Genomic DNA, 25,541 nt, shown 5'->3' with positions numbered 1-25,541 from the left:
AGGGTCTGGAACCAACTTCCAAAAGAGATGGTGCAGGCTCCTACCCTAGGGGTTTTTAAGAGGAGGTTAGATGAACACCTTGCTGGGGTCGTTTGACCCCAATACTCTTTCCTGCCATGGCAGGGGGTCGGACTAGATGATCTGCTCAGGTCCCTTCTGACCCTAGAAACTATGAAACTATGAATATTATGTATTGTACAAAAATATGTTTTTTTCAAATCACACTTCAAGTGACTGGGATAAACAAAGTTACAAACACATCAGTGTATAAGCGTGTGAATGAAACTGGAAAGGAGTGCAACCCACTTTCACTTGGCTTGGCAACAGAAGTTATGCGAACACTTTGAACCATCTAAGAATTTGTTTTGCACAGTACCCTCTTACAGGGTCATACTGACAAAGAGTCAGACAGAAATATTTTCATTAATGACTCCATGCAGTTAAATGTCTTTTCTAAGTTCTGAGTAAAAGGATAAAAACATTTTAAAAGATGCATTTTGGATACGAGATAGCACTGGTCTAAATCATTTCAGCAACCTGTAATAGCAAAGCCTTTAGAATATGTTCACAAAACTTATCTGACATACTGGGTGTGTCTACACAAGATGCTAAAGGTGCAGTAGGCTAATTCTACTGCGCATTAGCGCATCATGGCAAAAGCTGTGCTAATGTGCAAATGCACAGTAGAATTAGTCTACTTCACATTAGCATCACAAAAAGCTGTGCACTGGCACTACTGTACAGCAGCACCAGTTACTGTGCATTCAGTTTGTACCTGTTGTTACAGGTACTAAACTGAATACGCAGTAACCATGGTGCATTAATGAACATGTAAACACACCTACTGTGTATTATTAACGGAATTCTGTGTAAATACAGGCAAAATGACTAGAGTCTTTCCTATAAAAGAAAGTTTTCTGGAAGATGATAAGCCTTATAATAAGAATTGTTTTATAAATACTACACTATCTTGCCTTAACTGTTATCCCTTGCTCACTATCTACAAAGATTATTTTAGAGCTTCCGATAGATCAGTTTTTATAGCAGCATGTTAAGGATTTATAGGATGTGTCGATACAAAAAAGTTTCTGGCTCATGATTATCTGCAAACAGTTGTAATGATGAGCCAGGGAATTTAAATTAGTTCAATTCTCTGACAACAATACAAAGATACAAGGAAATGTAACCCAACCATATCCCATATACAAATAACTTTATTCAGCTTCTTGGCATCAGAGTTCACCTTCTTTTTAGTATGCTAGTTTGACCAGTTACCCCTTCTGAAATGCATAACCGTAACAGAGTGGATTCCAGAAATTTTCATTAAAATAAAGAACATGTTCCAGCCACACAGGACCAGACATGACTCTCATCTCACACTGGCCTTACAAAAAGGCCTTTCTGTTAACTTCAATACAGTTATTCTTGATTTGCAATACCATATCAGTTCAACAGACTGTTGAACTGATATGGTGAAAAATATAAAGATTATTTTTATGTGAGGTAAATATAGAGAAAGGCCAGGCCTGGGTCAAGGTTTGTCTCCTGGGATAATATTAAGATGAATATCAAAATTTATCAGTTTCTATTTAAAGACATCTAATAAAGTTGCAAGCACAAAAAATTTGCAGCTCTTTCCCTGCTTGATATTGTATTTTTGTTGTACTTCCAAAAAGAATAGGCATGTTTGTGAGCATGCCTGACGTTTGCATGGAAGAACTGGATACCTAGGAATTTATTTGCTTTTAAATTACATTCTTGATGAAATGGCCCATTCAGAGAAAACCTACTAAAATCTGTAAAAACATACCTTCTGGTATTGGGCAAGTGACACGGACACTTTTTGTCACACTTGAGACCATAGACCCCATCAGTGCAAAGCCTTGTTTCACAGTGTTCTCCTGTATATCCTTGCTCACACAGACAGGTGCCACTAATGTGATAGCATTTCCCTCCATTCATGCACTGGCAGGTCTCTGCACATTGCAGTCCATAAGTCCCCACTGGGCATTCATCCTGGCATCTGTGGGGAAAGTCAGAAAGACTTAGGTTTACTTGCCTTCAAACTAAAGATTTTTGGACAATCACTGTAAAAATGTAACTTGGCTTATAAAGGCTTTTCTCTTGGTAACATTCTTTAAAGCTTTGTGATGGAGTTGGTGACCATACTGTAAATAAGGTTGCCTAACACTCTGCATTAACTCCTCTTTACAGTTGCCAAGCGTTAACCATTAGGACTGAAAGGCCGGATCCAGTTGTGAAGGCACATGAGGTTTGTGGTGTTGCAAACCACTTACCCAGAATGTTAACATGTGCCCTATGCTGCAAATTTGCAGCATGGGGGCAAAATTTGCTACTGGGAAATCCAGTAAATCAACACAAAAAAAAAAGCACGCCACAGGAACATACACTGGCAAACAGGCTGCTGGCCCCAGTGTCTCCCCAACTTCAGTTCTGCTCCTGCTTCTCCAGCGTGCCAGGAGCTGGGAGGAGTAGGGAAACTGTTTCCCCACATGCAGGGGTGTGTGCAGTGGCAAAAAGTAATGGCACAATTTTGTGCTGCTACTTTTTTTTGCTACTGCAAGTGCACACCCCTGCATGCGAGTATGCAGCCAAACTTTCCATTAGGACTGACACCATTTAATTTAGTTCTGAGCACAAGATCAGAAGAAAATAGGCAGTTTTGTCAGTATTAAAAATGCCACATTCACCCAAGGCTCACACAACTACTAATGGCTGGTTGACAAGGTGATAACAGCCTCCAGACATTACCAGTTACTCTTGCAATGCAAATGGTGGCCTGTGCTGCAGGGCAAAGGTCCTGGCTTCCTACCCTGCTGCTAATTCCTGTGAGCCATAAACAGATGCATCAAGAGAGTTCAGATTTCAATTTGCTTTTTTAAAATCCAAGAAATTAAATGCAAAAAAAAAGAAAATCAAGTGAGATTCATCATCTGACCCCCAAAAAGAGGAGATATAGTGGCCTAATGGTGCATTTGCACTGTGTTATCCTGAACTGACCTGGGAGCTGAAGAGACCCCCAGCAGAATCTAGTCAACCCTGTGGACACTTCAGCAAGATCCCTGTACTGCCCACTATTTCTACTCATACTTGCCATCTGCTCCAAGGAACATGAAGACATCATGGGGAGGTATCCTTACAACTGCCTCAAAGCACATGATCCTCCCCCAGTTTATCTTCTTCAGAAATCAGAGCTTGTGAAACCTTTTTATGCAGCTCTGGCTCTTCACCCAGTTTAAAAAATTTAAAATGTAGGGAATTTGGCCTCATCCTGCACATGCAACAGGATACTAACTTTAATAAACAGTCACATACTATTTGGTTTTTTCCTGCCTCATTCAGTGCACAAGAGAGACAATAAATGAGACAATGAATTTCAGAAGAAGAAAGGCTGCTATTTTGCATTTAATGCATGGAACTAGTACTCTGAAAAGATGATTTCCCACCCTTGTTTTCCCTATGTGATAATGGGCAAGACTATTATAAAGTGTAAAGATTCCAAATTCATTTTGGAGAACCATTTCATAGCTTGAATTGCTGCTTTCTCTTGAACAATCAACATATTTACCATCCTTAGCAGTGAAGAAATTAGAAAGAACTGCGTAGAAGAAATATATTATGTACTTTATGATTCAATATTACCAAAATAGGGGCAGTGGCTCTGTCTATAAAAGTAGGTTTAACATCGTACCTCTAAATAAACCTTATGGACCCTGTTTTTCCTGAAAATGGTGGGCTGTAATCCATTAAAATAATTTCTCCTTGCATCCCAGGTGTGGAAATTGTTGTCAGTCAATAACAGAAAATGCAAATGCTGCTTGTTTTACTTAAATTAAACATTTTGATGAAGGGGACAATCATCTTCTCTGGCAGGAAAGAGACTGCCAAATAGCATATAACAACAACAAATAATGTTATTTTTGTTTTTCTCCATCTTTTTCTGAATTATTTACTTTAATCAAAATTATGATTAAAATAATGACACGCAATACATTTCTACTAAACGTTAATCAGGTAGAAAGCTATGAAGTAGATGAAGACTGAGAAGGAATAGGGAAAATCTTTTTTCCCAAGAAGGAATCTGTAGAGCTCAACTAAGATCTCAGATTGAGCATCTTTCAGAATAAGCTACATGAGACCATGGGATAAAAACCTGGGAAGATGAAGAAAGGGAGACAGAAATTCTTCTACGTTAGGGCTTAAATGAGATAATGTAAATATTGGAAGTTAGCAGGCATTCTGCACACTGCCCTGTTACTGAGGCCAGCATGACTTGGGTCAGTATTAAGTTTTTTAAAAAATGTCAGCCAAGCAAAGGAAATGAATCAAGATTTCACTGTACTAGAAAGATACTAAAAACAGATAGTAGAGAAAACAAACAAGTTCTATAAACCTGGGTAAAAGGTTGTTTAATAATACAGAGACAGAGGATAAATAGAAAGAGATTGGTGGATGTTGTAGATCTATTTTAATCAGTAGCAGTTAAGCTGCTAAAACCGATCTGTATGGAACCGTCTTGCTACTCTACTGTAGAATTTGTCACTCAAACACCTGTTAACTTTTTTAACATGACTTTTCTTTGGATAGGTTTCATGTGTCCTCTTTATTCTGAGGATTGTGAGGGGAACTGGATTAAGTTTGTTGAATTGAAATAGTCCAATATGACAATGGGAGGATAGAAAAAGAGCTAGTCACACTTCAGCAGTATTCACTCTGGCCTTCTCTTATTTTCATAGAATCATAGAAAATTAGGGTTGGAAGGGACCTCAGGAGGTCATCTAGTCCAATGCCCCACTCAAAGCACAACCATCCCCAACTAGATCATTCCAGCCAAGGCTTTGTCTAGCTAAGTTTTAAAAATCTCCAAGGATACAGAGTTCACAACCTGTCTGGATAACCTGTTCCAGTGTTTTACTACCCTCTTAGCAAATTTTTTTTCCTAATACCCAATCTAAATTTCCCTTGCAGCTACTTGAAACCATTTCTCCTTGTTCTGAGACCATTGCTCCTTGAGACCATTGCTCCTTGTACTGCCATCTGCCACCACTGAGAACAGTTGAGCTCCATCCTCTTTGGAACCACCCTTCAGGTTGTTGATGGCTGCCATTAAATGTCCTCTCAGTCGTCTCTTCTCCAGACTAAATGGGCACCTATACACATGAAGAGTGGCTATTCCAATGCACTGTAATTATAGCATGTTGGAGCAGACTCAATTAATTGAGCCTGCTGGAGCGTGGTAATTACTGCACTCCAGCAGACTCCAACGTCACATGTATCAGCGTCCCCATGCTGCAAAATGGTGGCAGGGGCCCTTTAACTTTGCTCATTTGACAAGCTTTAGTTAAAGTGCCCCACTGCCATTTTTCAGTGAGGAACACTGATGCATGTGACATTCTGAGCACTTTAATTAGAGTGGCTCCACCCTCCCTCCCTCCGGAGCATGTCTGTAAACACCCAATAAGTCCAATTTTCCCCCAATGCTTGTTTCCTTTGCAGTTGCATTTCCTTGAATATGAAGAAAATTTCTCTCTAAAAACAAACAGTTGGATTGCTAAAATAACCCTAAAAATGTCTGTGGTTGATGAGTTCATGAAATGTCACTGGATTATTCCCACAATGAACACAAAGGTCTGTACCTGCTGGCTGATTTGAGCTGCAAACAAAAGCTAGAAGCACTCAGTATGTTCCACAGGAAAAGTCCCTAAGAAATGAATAAGGCTTAAAATAAAAGTTGTTATTTTTCTTCTGATACCTGACACAAGAATGAAGCAAAAAGTCTATGACCAATACTTTATGTTGTTTGTAATGTAAGCCATTTGTAAAGTGATAATTGATGGTTAGGAAGACAAATCTGGGTTAAGACCAGCTGCTACAGATGTTTTCCATGCATCATGAACTCAGTGCCAAAATATATAATACAATATATATGGAAACCACTGACAGTTCCCTGTAATTTGGTAACATTAACTTTTCTAGGTTTCTGATACATTCCACATTGAGCCCACTTTAAAACCAAGGGAAATTACTCATCACCAGTAATTCAATTTGTGCATCTCCTCCCTTCCTGTAAATTATTCCAACAATCACCATCATGCTAAGAAGCAAGAAAAGGAGTAAAAAGGCTCTATTCCTGAGGTCTTCAGTCAGTTTAAAACACCATTCCTCTGAGAAGTTGCCACCAATGGAAAATTAAGGAAGTAGGAGTCCATATTTGAACTGCATAACAGGGGAAGGCTAGGGCTAACTGCAGAAACTGGCTGTGTAGAATCAAATCAGTGGGAGTAGGTATATAGGCAGTTTGAGGGGCAGAGCCACCACTGTGCTGCAGAATGGGACACGCAAAGAAGACATAGGGTCCCAGCAGATTCAACCTAACTTTGTACTTGTCATTGTGTGCCCATGCAATTGGTGCTGGATGCCCTAGAGCATATTCTCCATGATTCTTATTGGCAAACTGATTTTTTTCTTCAGGCTTTTTTCTTATCTAGGAATTTCCTGTATTTGTCTCTTTTTCTCTTGGAGTTTGCCCTACTGTTCTTTTCTAATACCATCAAGGAGGTGTATGAGGGAAAATGGATGCATCCAAAGAGCTGTGAGATAAGCTTCACCTGTTTAGATAAATACTGACAGATTGGAGTAGGCTAGAGTCTGCCTATATTTGTTTTAAGACTTGTATTATGCTTTGTTTCCTTGCTTCCTAGTATATAGCACCATAATGTGTACTGCCTAGAATCTGGTACATGATGGGAGAACAGGTAGGTGAATAAAATCTTATGCTTCAGTAATTCAGGCAACACTTAGTGCGATTTCAATCCAATCAGTAAGCTACGCTTTTCCTACTATATATTGTAGTGCTAAGTTAGAAACAGACAACTTGAAAAACGCTGTTTTTTTGTTTTGTTTTGTTTTGTTTCTGCAGAACTGTTTGAATAAGTCTCACTACAACAAACAAAAAAGCGACAACCAGCATAATACTCCATTTCCTTTTCAGGATGTACACCTAATGTAATGTCAGATCTTCTAAAAGAAGATTCATTACATTACATTAAGTTACATTACATTACTATGAAATCTAAAGTTCTCCTGTTTTTCCCACTGACACTAAAGAGAAGAATTCAAGAGTCCAGAGGGGAGAGCATCTGACTGAGGCCCTTGGGTAGTGAACTGAGAACCTAAAGGCTAGCAGCTCAAGTCTGGGTGTGCATAAGTGATTTTAAGTCTCAGTTGGGGCTGAACTCAATGAGGTCCCTAACATCCATGACTCTATAAATAGAGCATTGACTTATACCTATATGCCAACGATTCTCAACCAGGGTCCTGCAGCACCCTAGGATGCTGCCAGATCTTTTGAAGAGTGCCATGATGTGTGAGGAGATAAGCAGTTAAGTCCAAGCTCAGATTTGTCCCTACCTGGCCAATCCCCCAGCCCCAATGCCTGGCCCCTCTTCAAGGAGGTAAGCACTGCAAAACATACATGAGTTTTTTGAAACGGGGTGCCACTCAATTCAGAAATGTTATAGAGGGGTGCCTCAAGTCTAATGAAAGATACCCAAAGTCCAAAAAAGTTGAGAACTACTGTTGTATGCAAATACACAGAAGGCAAGGTAGAGTTGCACCTGATAGATTAACTGAATTTAGTTTAGTTAGTCTACAAATTGCAACTCTACCTTGCCTTCTGTCTGACTTTGCACTAACAACGCTAACTGCCTCTGTCCTCAAGTAAAGTCGCCTTGGGTCATTTACTAAGCATGGGGGTCACTTAGCACATATACCTCCGAAACTGTATTGAGGGGTTGACACTGCAATCCAGTCTCTCCTTGGCCCAGGGAATTATTTCAGCCAAGGGGCTGGAATACCAAGAGCAGCTCCTCTAGCACTGCAAATGGAAGTTTCCAATCAATACTGTTATGCAGCTGTAGACTCCTCCTCTAGCTAACACAGAAAAGTCCTCTACTCAAAAGAACAAACAGACAGACCCTGTGCGTAGCCAGTCTGTCCCTGCTTGTTCTCTTCTTCAAACAAAATGTCTCCCAGCACTGTCCCAAGGATAATTTGAATTTGCAGGTTTGTGCCTTAAAGATAGCTCTGAGCTCTTATGAAGTAGTTGGAAATACTACAATCCTTTCCAGTTCCAGTTTTGTAAGATCAGTTTTGCAAATGCATCCATATGTCATTAAGACAAACCTGACTTTCTAGTTCAGGAAAAATAATTAGACAGCTCTTTAATTAATTGTTGCATTAAAAGTATCCTTAAATGGGCTTCACAATTGAAATTAAAATTAGATTAATCCTGGCAAGGAGCCTACAAAAGTGACCAAAAGGATACGTGCTAAAATGTGGAAACCTTGTGGACACACAACTTCTCTTTTAGAGCTTCAGTTGCATATTGTTTACTTTTCATACTAAAGTCCCAAACTGAAACCAGGACCCCATAATGCTTGCTGCTGCACGTCTGATGGAAGTTACAGACTGACACAAAAAATAACACTGCACCTGGCTACTCTTGTTTACATTACTCTTTTTTAGCCAGTAAGAACTTTGCTGACAATTGTATCCCCAGAAAAAAACTTTTTGGATCCACAATATTTTGTCAAAATGGGTCTGATGAACTTTTAGTACATCAAACCTGGCTTGGAACCCTGGCAGGCTGCTGCAGACCTAACCCCACCAAACAGCCCAGCTCAGCGATGGGGATCCCACTTGTAATCCAAGTCACCACAAGGCTCCAAGTCACCAGCCAACCCATGGAGTCCAAACTCCTTGCTGTAAAGTCAGGAATCAAATCCTCATTGTAATGTGGTTTGGCTCCAGAACTCTAATTTGAGTCAAAGGTTTCAGGACTGCAAGGATACATCTCTGCTGAGGACCTGGAAGCCAAGGAGTTCTGCAAGACCTGCTCTAGCTAGGGCTCTCTGAATCTAGGTTCCCAGGTCTACAGAAGCTTGCAAGTTCTGAGAAACCCAGCAAGAGATCTTTGGACTTCCAGGCTCCATGGCCCTGAACTGTTTGCTTTCACCACCCAAAAATATCAGCTTCACTGAGCAGCTGCCAGAGTCTGTGATTCTGGGAAGGCGGCCATGCCAAGGCTTCTAGATTTACTGCCACAGAGACAGTGGTCTGAAAGCTCTGGGATTTCTAGCTCTAACTAGGGCCTTGGGCCCAGCTCCCCACTTTGTAGCATGGAGCCTAGAAGCCAGTGGAACACCCAAAACCACCTGTGATGTCTGGCTCCTTGGGCTGCCTGACTCAGCTGCTAAAACTGACCAAAATCCCAATTTCAGTCAGCAGCTAGGAAGAATATTTCCTTTTGGACACACCAAAGTGAACACAGTTTTGGAAACATATAATGGCATTTCCAAAAGAATTTTTCCCCCCACGATTTTTGGTTTGCAGAATCTTTTTTTGTTTAAAAAAAAAAAAAAAAGCTGGTGTCATCCTAATTCGGCCTCAAATGAAATGCCAACATTTTTTGTGAACCAGATATCCTGTGAGTCAGCAACTCTACTCTTTTACAACCTTCTTTATCACAGAAAGCTTGAATACAGCATTTTTTCTGTTATGTAGCAATAACCAGATGAAGTCTCAAAACAAAAAGTAGTGATGAAGGAATTCCTTCTCTAATGCATCCATCCCTAATGTAGCTTTAAGGAAAAATTAACAGGTGTTTACCACAAGTAAAGTCTATTAACCATATACAAACATGTACAAAGTATTATCTTCATGTTGCTACAAATACAGTTTCCTAAATCTAACACACACCTATTTTCCTAATGTAGAATTTTTAACAGAAATTTCATTTGGTATCTTTAAAAGAAAAGGTATGACCTCATAATGTTGTTTGTGGTTTTTGCTTCTCTAAGTTTTATGACTGAACTGTTAAAAACCAGAATGCCAGTGACACCATAACCTTATTAAAAGCCCTAAAGGCTGCAGTATTAAATACATCTTAAAAGATTTTATTAAGCACTTCACAGAAGGCTGACCTCCCTACTAAATAGGTCACTATTCATGCCTCAAAGCCAAAAGCGCCCAGCATTTCACAGCTTTACAGATCAGAGAAGATCGCAGAGCATGCATGCTCTACAGGCCTTTAACAAATTATGAAAACTTTGAGTTTGACTAGCACTCCAGAAGCACCAGGAAGTAGTATCAGGAGGCAGGAGATCACAGGGATTATAATAATGCCTTGCCAATTAGCAAAGAGGAAAAGGATGGAAAGCTCTTTGCACCTCAGGCTCACAGCATAGCCCATAAGAGAGAGATACAGCATAGCCTATTAGATTTTTAAGGTATTTAACTAAGGGTGTGTGAAACTACTTCTGGGTCGACCGCTGAGTGCATGGGCTTCACCCCAGCTCAGCAGTTAGCCACAGGGAGACCCCGAGTGTCTCCCCAGATCCAGGAGGCACCAGTCACCAAGCCAGGGGGCCAGGGAGGGGGTCCCCTGCATGCTCCCCAGCAGACCTGGAAGTGGACCGGAAGTGCTTCTGGTCCACTTCCAGGTCCACTTCTGAGCACACTGGAGACCCTGCCATGCTACCATGGGACACTCCATCTGCCCCATTATCTCAGCATTCATGAGCCGCCTGGTACCTTGAGGTATGTAGAAAAAACATTTAAAGCTGTGTCTATGTCCAAATCGCTGAATCTTTCCGAATCGATTCAGAGGGTTCTAATTCAATTTGGAGAGATTAAAGGATCCTCTGATTTGATTCGGATTTGGAGAGTTGGCTGCTGAATAGGGCTGAATCTCTGCCAAATTGAATCAGTGACCAAACTTCGCACAGCCCTATTATTTACTATTACTGCAAGATTTTTACCTCATATAGGAAGCCTCAATTATCTTTAGAAACAAAAATATACAAAGATTCTCATAGATGTTGTCCTTCAGCTCATGAAACTGCTCTGTGCTTTAATTCTGATTTGCTCATGTCTGTTTAAATGTATGTGCCAGTCTCTGATGTTTCCTGATAGAAACATTTAATTTTGGCAGCACTAAAGGCCCTGGACAGGCTGTTTTTCTTCTCTGCGGTTGCTTATGCTTTTTTATGGTTTGTACAGCTATCTCCATATCCTCAGACTGCCTGTGTGGGAACTGCATGTGGCAATGATACCTACTGTTGTTGGTAGAGATTCTCTGGCCTGACCCCAGTGATTAAGTTACTGCTGATTTCAGCAAACAGACTTGTGTCTTGTTTGAAATATATGCAGGAAGGGGCTTGTGCCATTGCTTCCCACCTCTTTATAAATGCTAAACGTTATGATGTTTGCTGTCACAGTAAAATATTTTTTACATTCTATCAACAGTGCTGGAAAATGAAAATATTTAATTTCTTGCATTTGAATAAAAATTCTCTAAAAAAGGCCTCAACCAATAGGAGCTGACTTTCGTTTTTGCTGGTGGGTGTATTTTTTTTTTTGGGGGGGGGGGGGAGTTGCATTCCCATGAGGAGCCCTGCACATTCCCAGAAGAGGCAGTGCATTACTTGATACCAGCTTGCCCAACATCTGTACAGATCGGGAACTTTAGTGGGGTTTTGGCACTTTTACCTAATAGCTCGGGGTGGGAAAAATATGCGGGCTGCATCCGGCACACCAGGCCATTCTATCTGGCCCACAGGGCCCCTAAAAAATTTAGAAAATGTATATTTATCTGCTCCTGGCTACCTGTCAAGGGTGACAGGAGCCAGGGGCAGTAGGACCCAGGGGGAGCTGGCACAGCCAGCAACAAGGCTTGCCCCACCCTGTCCCACCTCCAGTCCCCTCCCACTCCTGGACCCCCAACTGGAAGTCTCTGCCTGCCACAGCTTTTGGGCTGCTCCAGCACCACATGGCCACATCGCCGGATCACGAGAGCACAGGGCCCACATCTGTACCCCAGGGCCAGGAGCAGGGGTGGGGGGGGGTGCGCGCGCACAATGAGGAAGGGGGAAAGAGAGAGAGACAGAAAGCAATGAAGGAGGGAGAGACTCTGTGTGTGTGTGTGTGTGTGTGTGTGTGTGTGTTTGTTTGTCAGGCGCGGCTGGTGAACTCAGACGGGAGTGTCCCATGGGAGCAGGGGTGGGGTTGAGGCGTGTTGCAGTCAGCCAGGAGAAGGGGGTTTGCAGCCTCCCCACTACCAGCTGGAGTGCTCGGCCAGCTGCAAACCCTCCCCACCCCTGGCAGGCTTCAAATCTCCCTGCCCTCTGCTCTCATGAGACACTCCACCTATCACACCAGTCTGAGTTCACCAGCCGTACCTGGTGTGTGTGTGTGTGTGTGTGTGTGTGTGTGTTCTCATAGGGCAAGTCCCACACCCTACCATACAACTGCATCCACACCCCCCTCCTACTGCCATACACACAGTCCCCCACACTCACACCCTCTCACACACCCCAGCCACCCTCTCCCCCACACACAGTCCCCCACAAACCGCATACCCAACCACACCCCACATATCCACACACACCCACATGCTCCCTCACTCCACACTCACACACCCACACCTCACATACCCACACACTAACAGCCCCCCATAAAAGTATTCCTATGCCCCCAACGCCCCACACAATGTTCAAGAATAAGACTTCATTTTAAGCTATTGTGTGATCACCTCTATGTATACTACACAAACACATATAAATCAGGACAAAAATATTTTTTGAAATCAAATTAATGAATGTTGCAGATGTTTGATTTTTAGAATATAATTTGGTATGTTTCTGGTTCTGAGATGGCAAAACTCCTTGCTGAAAGGAATATTTCTGGGGGCAAGAGGAGGGACTTCTGGTGGCAAAGGTCAGGGGTTAGGGGGAGGGATGTCTGGTCACAAAATGGCGACCAGGGGGCGGGGCACCTGTCAAGGGGCAGAGCTACCAATGCGGCCCTGGACAGCTTGCCAAAACTCAGTAAGCAGCCCTCCACCCAAAATAATTGCTCACCCCTGTAATAGCTGATTGAAGCTAAAAGCACCAGAAATCACCACTGAAGCACCCAAACTTTACAGACACTGCAGAGCTGGGCTCAAGTACTGCAATGCTTCTTCTGGTAAACGATGGGTTTTGGGGGCTTTTTTTAATGTCTGCATGCTTGAGCCCCAGAGCACTCATGGAGTCGGTGCCTGTGCCTCAACCTCTGGTTCAGTTCAGAAGTCAAATAATTCAGTGCTTCCCAAGTACTTAATCTCACCAATATCTTAGCAAATATAGACATTTTTACATGTGCTCCAGCACAAGCCGTGCTAATAAAAAGCACCCACATATCACATGTATCAGTGTCCCCAAACTAAAAAATTGAGGCGAGGCAGTTTGAACTAAAGCTCATTAAACTTGTTTTATTTCAAAGTGCCCTGCCACCATTTTTTCAGTGTGGGCACACATGGAGATGCTGATACACATGATGTGGAAGGCTGCCAGAGTGTTTCAATTTCCGTGCTCCACCAGACTTGAGCAATTGAGGTGGATTTTCAGCACATTGAAGCAGACTCCCCACATGTCTCTAGGAGCCCTATGAGATACCCTCATCGGCCCATCTCTCACTTGGACATCAAACAACCTCTTTTTGGGCTAGGGACCAAAGTTACACATAAACAGATTTAAGTGATCAGAAACTGGTTTGAACCTGTAACCGAACAAAAGTTCAGTGCACATAAACCAGTTTCAACACGGCCAAAACCAGCTTAAAATAAACCTGGTTAAATGCAGTATCAGACTTAACGGATTTGGGTCAAACTGGTTTCTGGAACTTCTGTCCTAGACCTCTTCCTGTTTAAAGTTAAATCAGAGTCCGCCAGCATCCCAGCATGCTCTGCAGGCCTGGGCTGGTCTGTGCTGTCTGCTCCAGAGAGCAGGGCTGGCCCCGCCCCTCTGTTCCTAGCCAGAGCAAGGGCAGCCACGGGACCTCTGGGGAGAGAGGGGACAGGGGGGAATAAACCTCATCCCTACCCCCTTCACCTCAGGGAGCCAGGCCCCCACCCCTGATGCTGCATTGATGAGGTGGGGATGGTGTCCCAGGGAACACAAGCCTCTTCCTGCAGGGGGGGTGGGGAGGGTGCAGCCTTTGCTGCAGGTGGAAGCAGAGCAGGCAGAGCTGTCCCAGCCTGTGCGGGGCAAGCAGCAGTGGCAGGGCTCGGAGCAGTGGCTGTGGAGACTAAGCTGAATTTTGGAGTGGCCCTAGTCCTTCAAGTCCCCACCTAGCATCGCCACCACTGCCCTTCACCCTGTGTAAGCTGTGGCAACTCTGCCCATCCTGCTCCCACCTGCAGCACAGCCCCTACACCGGGAGGAGGCTTGCACTCCCCGGGACACCATGAAAGGGGCTGCTACCCCATCAGGGTCCCACCCCTGTCACTGCTCCAGCAGCAGGGACAGGGGCATGATGGCCAGACACTGGCTGGCATGGCCCCGTGAGGCAAAGCAAGCAGGGAGGGGGTTTATTCCCCACTCTGTTCCCTCTTCCCTTGGGGAACCCCAGCCAGGGTCTGCCTGGCTGGGTGTGAGTGGTGGAAGTGGCAGCTGGGGCTGCCAAACCCCAGCTGTGGTCCCGTGGTGGGAGAGGGGATGGAGGAGGAATACACACTGTCCCTGCCCCCTTCACTTTAGGGAGCCATGCCAAGCTGGGATCTGGCCACACCCAGGTGGCAGCAGTGGCAGGAAAGCCATAGACGTAAGCACAGCCCCCTGTACCAGGCACAGGGCGCTACTCCTACGGCTTCCCTGCTGTCTGCCCACCCAACGGCCGACTGCAGTTTGGCAGCACAGGTAGTGCCTACCACTACAGTGATGGCAGTGGCAGAAAGCCATAGGGGTAGAACCCTGTGCCTAGTACACAGGGCTGTGCTGCACCACTGCCACCACTGGGTAGTGGAGCAGTGAACAGGGCACGCCCAGCTCAGTGCCTGGTGTCCCAGGTAATAGCACTGAGGCTGAGGGGGTGAGCCCAGACAGTGCACACCACTTCAAGGGCCGGGGCTGCCCTGGAAGTGACTCTCTAGTGGGTGGAAGGGGCCACTGGGCAGGAGCTTTCCTTTATGGAACTTAGCTACCTGGGCCCTTCCCTCCCCCAAGTCAGGCCTTTGCTCCTGGGCTGCCCCAAGCAAATCCCAGCCCCAGTGACTGAGAAGGTGCAGAGGGATCACCTGTTCACCTGTTAGCTGGGAGGAGGGCTCTGGGGGTCCCAGGCCATATTGAGCCACGAGCAGGGAGAAAAAGGCAGGCAGACCCTGGCTGGGATCGCTGCAGGCCAGGGTAGGGATTTAAACCCCTCCCCAGTCATACTCAGCCTGCCAGAGCCTGGCTGCGCCCCCTTCAGTTTGGCTTCCCTCCAGCCTGAAGGGAAAGTGGGGTTTGCTCTAGTGCGCCCCAGCTTCTAGCCTAAGCCACTGTAAGCATGCGCCTGCATTTCCAGAATCAAAAGTGAATTCACTTGCAAATCAGTTACTGCAAACTAACCTGCAAAGACTGAATCAATTCAGGCTCCAGCTTTTTGAATGTCTGTCCCTAACTTTGGAGATCCCACAGTAAGGGGCCTGCAGATCACTAGCAGTGCATGGACAAGAGTATGAAAATCCTTGAACTAAACCATTTGTCATAGAGGTTAAAACATATTCCAAAAAATCAAATCTTCACCTTTAACATTTTGATTCATTGTCATTTAGGTGACAAAGTAACAAAAACATGTATAAAACATTTTGACGTACCTGGAATTCTAATTCGCCTTTCAACTTGCATTTTCTTTTTTTGCCATTAGACCCTTCTTCCTATGATCTGGTAAAAATGTAATTTTTCTTACCTTTCCCCTGTGTAACCTGGACTGCAATGACATTGACCTGTCGCTGAATCACACATGCCTCCATTGTGGCACTGACATTCCTGAGAACAGTTTTTTCCATAACGGCCCTCCGGACAAGGCTGACCACAGACTGTGCCCTGTGTGCAAACACAGTTTTAATATTAGGTGTGACAAGGGAAGGCAGTTGGAAGGAAGTGAGGAAATTAATGGAATCTTGTATCACTTTGCTTATGCTCATGTGGAAAATGCCACATTCTTTATTTTAGTCTTAAACACAAGGTATATTTTGCCATAGGTGTTGGGGCAATACTCTTCTAGGATTTCTATCCTGGAAGCTAGAGCTAATCAAAAACGTTATCTTCAAATGACAATAAATATTTAGATATTTGAGCCTAGCTGATGCCAAGGTCTTCTTTATTTCTTAATTCAAACTATAATATACCAAGATGTACAGAAATGCTTTCTTGTACACAGTAGCATAAGAACCAACAACTGCTGCAATGTCCAGTCATTTTGATTTGTGTTTAAAATAAATAAAATCTACTTTGAATTTTTTAATAAAGTTCTTTAATGTTAACAGTTATCCTCCTTTCACACCGGTTCTGAACCTCTGCAATTCCACTTGTATCCATGGAGTTATTTATATCTATGTAATGATAGAGGAATCGCATCTTAAGGCTTTTAGGAAATCAATTCCAGAATAAGACGTTTATGGTCATGTAAGCAGAACTAACACAAGAGCTTGTAGAATTTGTGCCTAGGTATTTTACAGCGGGTTTACAAAGGTAATAAAAGGTAATAAAAAAGTTGGGCTGCAGCACTGCAGTTGGGAACTGTGAAATTTCAAATGTCAAAGAGGTATAATTAATCACTGATTTTGGATAGAAAAGTAGCCATATAGATAAATGTTTTCATCATCTTTATTTAGATTAAAACAGTGCCAGGAAACCATGAAAATGCTTATGAATTATCATTATTATTAATAATGTATATTATGGGATTACTGAGACACCCCAGTCAGAACTGGGGTGTCACCTGATTTGTGCTCATTAGTAACCAACACATAGGTGGACACATTTTTTGCCCTACAGAAAGCTGTAAGACAGCTACATAATGGGACTGATCACTAATATATATTTTTTTTGTTTTTATCCTTACTAGATAAACTCCAATCTCCAAATCCCCAACCATCTTAGCATCTAGCATGATTAGGTTTAGTTGTTAGATATACAGTATTCCACATCTCCCTCATACTCTACTATCTTACTCATGCTTTTATAGCATTTTCCCCCCTCCACATCGTGCTTGAAGGCAAACAAGATTTTGCTCATTCTTTCTGCTGTGGCTGTGACAGCAGGGAGGGATTCTTGCAGGTATGAGGTGTTAGAGTGTACGTGGACCACAGAATGGCACCAAAATCAGTTATGAAGCAGATGTTCTGGTTTAACTGCATTCCTGAGCTGTAAGAATGCCACCAGAGTTCATTCATTACCCACCCTTCTACTTCTCTTTCAGTAGGTTGGTACTGTATATTTCAAAATACACATATAAGCTGCCATCCAAGGTGCTATAGGTACATTAAATTATATTCATAAGGACTTGAAATTTAGAATCAAAGGAAAAACAGAACTGAAAGGAACCCTCAGGAGATAATCTAGTCCAGTGATGCCCAACTCATCTAGCCCTACAGGCTGGATGAGTGGAACAGAGCCAGTCTGTGGGCCAGATCTGGCACGTGGGGTTAATCTGCAGGCTGGATGAGCACCATGAAGCTAGTTTGTGGACCTCATCTGGTGTGCAGTGCCAGGCCTGTCCTTGGGCCCAATATGGGGCATGGGACTATGCTCAATACAGCATGCAGAACCCGTCCAGCCCATGCGGTTCCCTACAGTCCAGAAATTAGGTAGCAGGATGAGTGACAGAAGTGTTAATTGCCATAACTCTAGAGCAATTTTCACTGCCACTGCTACCCTGCTGCCAAGTTTCTAGAACATGGGGAGCCCAAGGGGCCAGATGACATGGCTCTGTGGACCATACCTTGATTGTCCCTGATCTAGTCCAACCCGCTGCTCAGGGTGGAGTCATCTCCTCCTGTACTTTAATCAAGTTTCAAATGATATCTGTGGGTGCCTGTAGACGTGGGGGGGAGGCTACTCTGATGCACTGTAATTACAGTGCACAGGAGCACACTCAGTTTATCAAGTCTGCTGGAGCATGCCAATTAGTGTGCTCCAGCCAGCCTCCACGTATCACGTATCAACATCTCCATGCTTCAAAATGATGATGGGGGTGCTTTAACTAAAGCTCAATTGATGAGCGCCCTGCCACCATTTTGAAGCACAGGGACGCTGATGCACGAGATGCTGCGAGTGCTTTAATTACAGCAGGTCTTGGAGCCATTCTAATTAAAGTGCCACTCCCCACAACCCTCAGCGCATCTAGTAAAAAAGCCCTGTATGCTCTAGAAAGCACATTTCCTTTTCTCACTCTCTGAAAATGTAGTAAAGCAATCTAGAACTGGGGAATCTGGACTAGCATATTTTGTTTAAATATTTGATTTTGATTCCTTGTGGGTATAAAGTATACTAAAATACATTTCCTTTTATCTCTAGATATAGTCAAAATATATTTGCTCTTCTAATTAAATTCCCTTCTGAAGTTTCTTGATCTCCATAAACACAGAAGTCTAACCAAGTTATACTGTATTTTAGAAAGCAGTTTTACCATCCATCCAGGTGGGCAGGCACATTCCCCAGTCACATGGTGACACACTCCTCCATTCTGGCAAGGACATCTTTCTTCACACTGCGGCCCATGCTTGCCTGGGGGGCAAAGATCCTCACAGCTAAAAATTGGTGCACAGTGAATACAATTGTTACTTGTATGAGCAGCTGAATCCTCCTCCCTTTCATTATTTTAATAGTATACAGAATTCTTCAGGCTGGCAACATGAAACACCAAGTCAGGAAAAATAAAGGGAAATATCCCTAAAATCTCACTGGAACAGTTTTATGCCTCTATTAAAATAAAGGCAACAATTACAGAATTGTTGGTATATGTGTTTTTAATTAAGCATTTTGCTCTCTCAACAAATGCAGTTAAGGTTCATTTTTATGTCTGCCGGAGGGATTAACCTAATCAACTACATTCTTCACCGGTTCATTTTCCCCAATAGTGTCAGACTCTATGGGCATGTACAGATGAGCCCACATGTGCAGATGAGCCCACAAACCGCACATGGAAGCATTTGCCTGATCCTGCTTCCTCATAGGCCTTCTTAGTGGGACATGGCAGTTCATTAACTAGTTAGGTAGTTGTGTATACAAGTAGATTTGCTGCCCATCTAACAATCTATTATGTGTGTTTAACTATCCATCCACTTTCAAAAACAATGTATTTAACCTGATGAACAATGATTTGAAAATGTAAAATTCATTTTCCAAATCTTAAATTGCTATCTGCCACCTAACGTAGCCAATACATTTGCACATTCATTCAAATTTACGCTGTAGCAGGTCGAGTTTTCAATTTTCTGTTGATTCTGGCACAGGAAGTGTACTAGGGGTGAAGACTTTAACTGAAAACACAGATCTAAAAGCTGAAGTCAATTCTCAAACTGCTAGTGTTACTAGTCCAATTTGTCACAGCATTTTAAGAAGGGTGTCTAATAAATATGAAGGAATACAATAACCAAATACATAGAGATATATTTTAAAATGAGAACAGCACACTGTTAACTTCGAACTAAACAGATTATCTTGGTTAGCATCATGCCAACACACACCCTCCCACAATAAATAACATACCCTCCACTTACAAAGCCCCAGTGTATCCAGGAGGGCATCTGCATTCTCCAGTCACATGATCACAGGTAGCTCCATTTTGACACTGACACTTTTGGTGGCAGTCATTTCCATATGTCCCTTGGTCACAGCGTTCTTCACAGCGCCAGCCTTTGAATCCTGAAGCACAGTGGCAGGCTCCAGTGATAGGGTTGCATAAGGCTTTGTTTTTGCACTGGCAACGACTACTACAGTGGGGTCCCCAGTGGTCACTGTCACATGCTGAGGGAGATAACATTTTCACAATGCTTTTATAACGATTCACGTTAAAATACTGAAGAGAAGATCTCGAGGTACCAAGAGCACTTCCTTATAAAATGGGACTAGCAATAGCATTGCAGTCAGGGCATCCTTAACCTTCCTCATTTTTTAAGGTTTTTGATAGCCATATAGGACTCAGATTTGTGAACTGGAAATTATTTCTTAACCTGCAGTAAAAGTACACAGGCATTTAATCCGTTAGGGAAAAAACCATAGGTCCCTAGATCTTCCAGTGTGTTCCAATGTGGAACTGCAATTATGCTTGTAAAGCCAAAGAACAAAATTCTTCACCTGATGGTCTAACCATGATGGGGTGTAAAATGAGAATAAAATATAATTTATAATCTGACTTCAAGGAACAAATATATAGTGAAATCCTACACTGAAGTTATAAAGATAAAAGTATTGTCATTACTGCCAGCATGGACCCCTCCCCCTGCTTGTTTTTTGTATTCTAATTTCTCTCCTCCTTATACTTTTCTTTCTGCACTTCCTTTCACAGTATCTGATGAAGTGAGCTACAGCTCATAAAAGCTTGTAGTATACACACACACACACACACATATACAGGTTTCCCTCGCTTTATGCTGTACATGCATTCCTGGAAAACGGAGCATAACTCACATTCGCATAAAGAGAACCCACTTTACAATGTACCAAACAGGGATACGTTCCAAGACCTCAACTGTACTGACCCCCAGACCAATTTCTACCACTTTTACAAGACAATTTTGGTACTCACCAACAGCAGACAGTACACACAAGCACAGGGAACTATCATAATGGGGATGGCAACTACAGAAACACATGTTGCAGACAACGAGCAAGGAGCACATATCCACATGGGAGACTATATTTGGGTGCGTGTCACTGCCACAAAGCACCACACACAACATCTGACAGCAGGCTTCCACCACACCAATCGCATAAGAATGAATTTACCTTGCATATAACAAATTTTTGGTATAAAAAGGGTCATCACATAAGAGTGAATTCACACATACAGAACCCCGTAAAGCGAGGGAAACCTGTATATATGTGTGTGTGTGTGTGTGTACATATACATATACACACACGCATGCGCACACACACATAAATACGTATACATATCTGTATCTATATCTATGTTATTCTATATTGGTTACTCTATAAGGTTCAAATCTATCCTGCCCTTCTATTATTATCAGTGTCACACTGAATGGCAGGTTTTTCTCCAAAATGTGAAACTTCTAAATGATGTACATATTTATTTATTTATTTTGCATACTTACAAAACTATTTATTTTCTGATTTTATAATACTATTAGCTGACAGTGTTGTAGGCAACGTGAGAAGTGTTCCACTAGATAAAAGCAGACAAGGTTCTTTGGGTAGATGTAGTATCTTTTATTAGACCAACTAAATAATTGGAAAAAATGTTCCTTGCAAGCTTTCGGGCACAAACACCTTTCCTCCTAGACACGAGGAACTAATAGTTATGGGGTTTGTTAATAGGTAGCATCATGAATAGTAACATGACCAGGCATCTGGTCTACCACATGATAAGCCATCAAAACTCAATAGGTAAAGCCTTCTCAAAATATTTTTTCTCACTATTAAAAGGAACACTGAGGCAAGGTTTTAAAAGTGTTCAAATTCAAAATGTTTTGAATTTCTTTCAAAGTGAGAAATATGAACATTCTATAAAAAGGAAATAAAGGTCACCTAGAGTTCACCAGAAATGTGTTAATCGTGGTCAAATGATCTGGTTTTTATTCTTAAATTCTTTTGATAACAACAATGGGACCTCAGTTGCAATGACTGGATGTCCATACTCTCTCCCTAGCGACTAACAACTATTGTTCACTCAGTCTTCTCCTGGGGCAGAGCAGCTAGGCGTAGAACAGACCTACTTTCTTAGAGTGAGACAAAAGAACTCAAGACATCTCCTCAGGGCAAAAATTACTTTGCTATAGAAACTGATCACTCAGACTACACAAATCAAAAAGGATTAGGGTTCTTTAAAGATTTTTTCTTTCTATATGGCCAATGTCCTCATTATTTCCTAAGATCTATGGAATGCTTTGAAGTGACAGCCTCCTCTTAAAGAAGGTCACTGGAACATGAAATATAGACATTGTTTACATATATGTACTGTGGCTGAAATAAATAAATAAATGTGGTAACTTAGTACAAAATTTCTATACTCAGGATGCCCATTTTATTTCTTCATCCCTATCTCTGTTTTCCTTCCTTAGCTATTTATGCATTCGTTTTTATGTACTGGACGTTGTACAAAGCACTACAATGCATATAACACAAGATGGATGTCTTTCCTCATTAAAACTCATACAAATTCAGGACTCACAAAAAACTACTTTGCATGTGCTAGATGTAAGAGAAAATGTAATCCTCAGGCAGAATCAGTCATCAACTTCTTAGGAAACCAGTTGTTCTGGGATGTATATATGTGTACAGTACATTTTTGAGACAGACAGATGTTCTCTCATGGCTGCATGAAGATCACCATCCTCATTTTGCTTAACACCTCCTGATGGATTCAGATTACAGTCTGTCTGCTGCCTCCAACTAAAAGGAATAACTTCAGTCACTCCTCATGAAGAGCTTAAAAATAATTCTAAATGCCTTGTGCTATCCAAAGGACCCACTGTGAAGAAATGAATAATTTCAACTGACCACTGGATAGCAGCCCTTTCAAATAACACAAAATGGGCCACATTCAGCCCTGCTATAGAATTACAGTAGGGATGAACAAGGCTCAAACTCTTTTGATATGGTATATACAAAGCACCACTCAGCGAAATAAAAGATACATTTGGCTGACAGTTTCCTCCTTGTATTTTTTTACCAGAGGCAAAATATGAGATATTTGATGTAATTCACCAACAACATTTATGCAGATATACAGAGGAACAGCTTAACTAGTCTCACACGTAAACAGACTTTGCTACTGAAAGCCTACCCCACTGCCAATGAACCAAGCAATATGCACAAAGACTGGCATACTGTACCATGCACCATGATACCTATATGAGCGGAAACAAATACGCTATTTCTCTGAATTGGAAACTTCCTTCCAAAAAAATTTTTAGAGACCTGAACTGTATATTGCTTGATAATTTATTAGTTTCCTGCTCGTGTTCTCATTCTGTTTGTATAAAACCCATTCAAATAGAAAACATCAGGTGTCCAGTGATTAAATTTCCAATTTTGAAATTATCTGCCTGAAGACGGTCGGTTGTATAACAAGTATTGACTACACCATTGTTTTATTATAGCATAATGCCAGAGCTTTTTACCAGAATAATTACAGTTTTCATATAGTCTCTTATGTTAGAGCTGTCACAAACCTACTATCCAACTGTGACATATGGGTACTGTTGCAGAAAAAACTTGCACGATTAATGGGAATAAATAATATTCTTGAACAAGATAGATACATCATATACTTTATCTCTATATCACTTGACCTCTAATCAATAATGTCTCCCATAGGAAATTAAAGTGATTTGTCAGAAACACATACTGGGATTACCACAAAAAGAGTACAAATAATAGAAATGCTTCCTGTGGGGAGTTTTGTTTATTTGTAATTAGTTCTAGAGGTTACATTTACCAAATATTACCCCAGACTATTTTTACTGCTGCCTAATATTAAAAAACTAAGAAAGGCAGGCTGGTAATCACACAGCTGTTAATCTGGTGAAATGGGCAGTCTTTGAGTTAATGACTATCCTCAGGTTACAGACTGTCAGCTGGAGTTTAATCAGAATAGCTACTGTAATGACTGTCCTGACTACTCCAAGGTCACTTACACACAGACACATGCACAAACACACAGGCACAGAGGAAGAAGAAAGTGTCAGCTACTGACTTCCAATTGGAGCAGTAATAAATCATCAAAATGCAGTGTATGAGAGAGGGAGGAAGAGAACCACACAATAAAAAGAAACAGAAGTCCCAAATTCAGAACACATAACAAGACTCAGATTTACTAATTCAGAGAAATGGTATGCCAAAGCAACATAGAAGGCATGGTTGCTTTCTAAACAGGTCACATTTGTTAGCATCCAGAACTAAATGTGAAATTTATAAGTTAGTTTTTATTACATCTAATTATATAAATTTACTATAGGCTGTTCAACAGTGTTATAAGACAGAAACTCTACTTGCAAAGTATTTTAATATTTTGTTCCTAGTAGTGAATGAGCTTTACTCTGTAAAAGTTTTGCTTCTGGGAATAAATATGGACCTCACAAAAGTCAAGGGCCAAATTCTCATTGAATTTGGCTCTTGACTTTTGTGAGGCCAATATAAAAAATTATATACATTTACTATAGACTGTTTAACAGTGTTACAAGAGTGAAGTTCTACTTGCAAAGTGTTTTAATATTTTTTCCTAGTAGCTAATGAGCTTTGCTCTATAAAGGTTTTGCTTCTGGGAAGAAATATGGGCCCCACAAAAGTCAAGAGCAAAATTCTCACTGAACTTAATGGGATCATAATTTCATCCCGGGTCTTAAAGTAATGAAATGGAAGTTCTGCTAGGACAGGCTGGGGACACCTCTAGTAGCACAGATACACTGATTTAAAGAGAATTACGGTAAGTTGAACCAGCAGAGGATCTGCCCCAGTCTATCTGCCATGAATAAAAAGTGGCCCAGTTCTAACCTATTTCTTGGGGCATAGGCGCCTTTATGTATAACACAATGTAAAACCCATTTTTCTCTGTTTATTGCTTTGACTATGCTCTTATGGGAGTCATAAGGTTCTTACATCCTACATCTTGCACTGCAGGATAAAATTCAAGAGAAATGTTTACTAACAGCTGTCTAGACTTTTAGCAAAGAAAATTATTTGATGCCACTTCTTTTTACCTTTTTTTATTCTATGCTTTCTGTTCAGTGAGGAATATATTTTTCTAGACCCTTCAGTAAAAGCTCTGTACATCATCACATCATGTATCATTACAAATATAGGCAGCAAACTTTCTCCCAAAAGGTTGTCCCAGTACAAGAAAGGCATGCCTTTGGAAATAAAGACATTGTATTATATAAATCCTCATTTCAAATACATAAACATAATATGGAACCCTAAAACAATACAGAGTGTCCCAACATAAAAACAAATGGCAAATGTTCTCTGAAGCTCAGAGCCAAATGATAATTTTAGGAACGGAGAAAGTCCCCAAGTTTCAGTTGCAAAGAACCTTTTTCAAGTGAAAAAGCAAAAAAGAAAATGTGCAATGCAAATTGGTATCATTCTTCAGCCTTTTGTACAAGTACTTGAAGGCTTAAAGTTGTGTATTTCATATTATAATAAATTTAATGCACACTGCTATTATGCCAAACTGGGCTCATCTTTATGCACATGGTTTCTCGGAGCTGCCAGTGATTTACAAATTGCGATACAGGGTGCCCAGATATTTTACAGGATGAGATAAGACTTTGTATCATATTTTAGAAGTGCACCTGGATGGTTTTGTAACTCTTTTCATGTTCTTTATAAACAAAGACAATGTCAGTCCAATTTTTAACAAGACATAACCATGCTGATTTTATAGGGGAGGGAGGGGTGCCTCCAGATGTGCTCGGGGGCGGGAAGTTGGTCTGCAGCTGTGAGCTGAGGCCAGGGCAGTGCTGGGCTCTT

The 25,541-nt window shown here is 41.8% G+C and overlaps 1 protein-coding gene across 2 annotated transcripts in view; it reads right to left on the bottom strand.

Moving 5' to 3' along the window:
• Positions 1-25,541, bottom strand: part of MEGF10 (multiple EGF like domains 10) — a 162,973-nt gene that overhangs the window by 72,027 nt on the left and 65,405 nt on the right. For both annotated transcript variants that reach the window (XM_019516855.1, XM_019516856.1), the window contains exons 5-8: positions 19,607-19,853; positions 18,514-18,634; positions 15,790-15,926; positions 1,811-2,023 (exon numbers count right to left, since the gene is read on the bottom strand). In XM_019516855.1, coding sequence (XP_019372400.1) covers positions 1,811-2,023; positions 15,790-15,926; positions 18,514-18,634; positions 19,607-19,853 — 718 coding nt within the window. The remainder of the gene's footprint in view (positions 1-1,810; positions 2,024-15,789; positions 15,927-18,513; positions 18,635-19,606; positions 19,854-25,541) is intronic.

Source organism: Gavialis gangeticus, unplaced genomic scaffold (genome assembly GCF_001723915.1).
Source record: "Gavialis gangeticus isolate Ggan-Ray unplaced genomic scaffold, GavGan_comp1, whole genome shotgun sequence".
Taxonomy (NCBI): Eukaryota; Metazoa; Chordata; order Crocodylia; family Gavialidae; genus Gavialis; species Gavialis gangeticus.
Note: the sequence above shows the minus strand (reverse complement) of the source record. Positions and strands in the feature narration are given on the sequence as shown.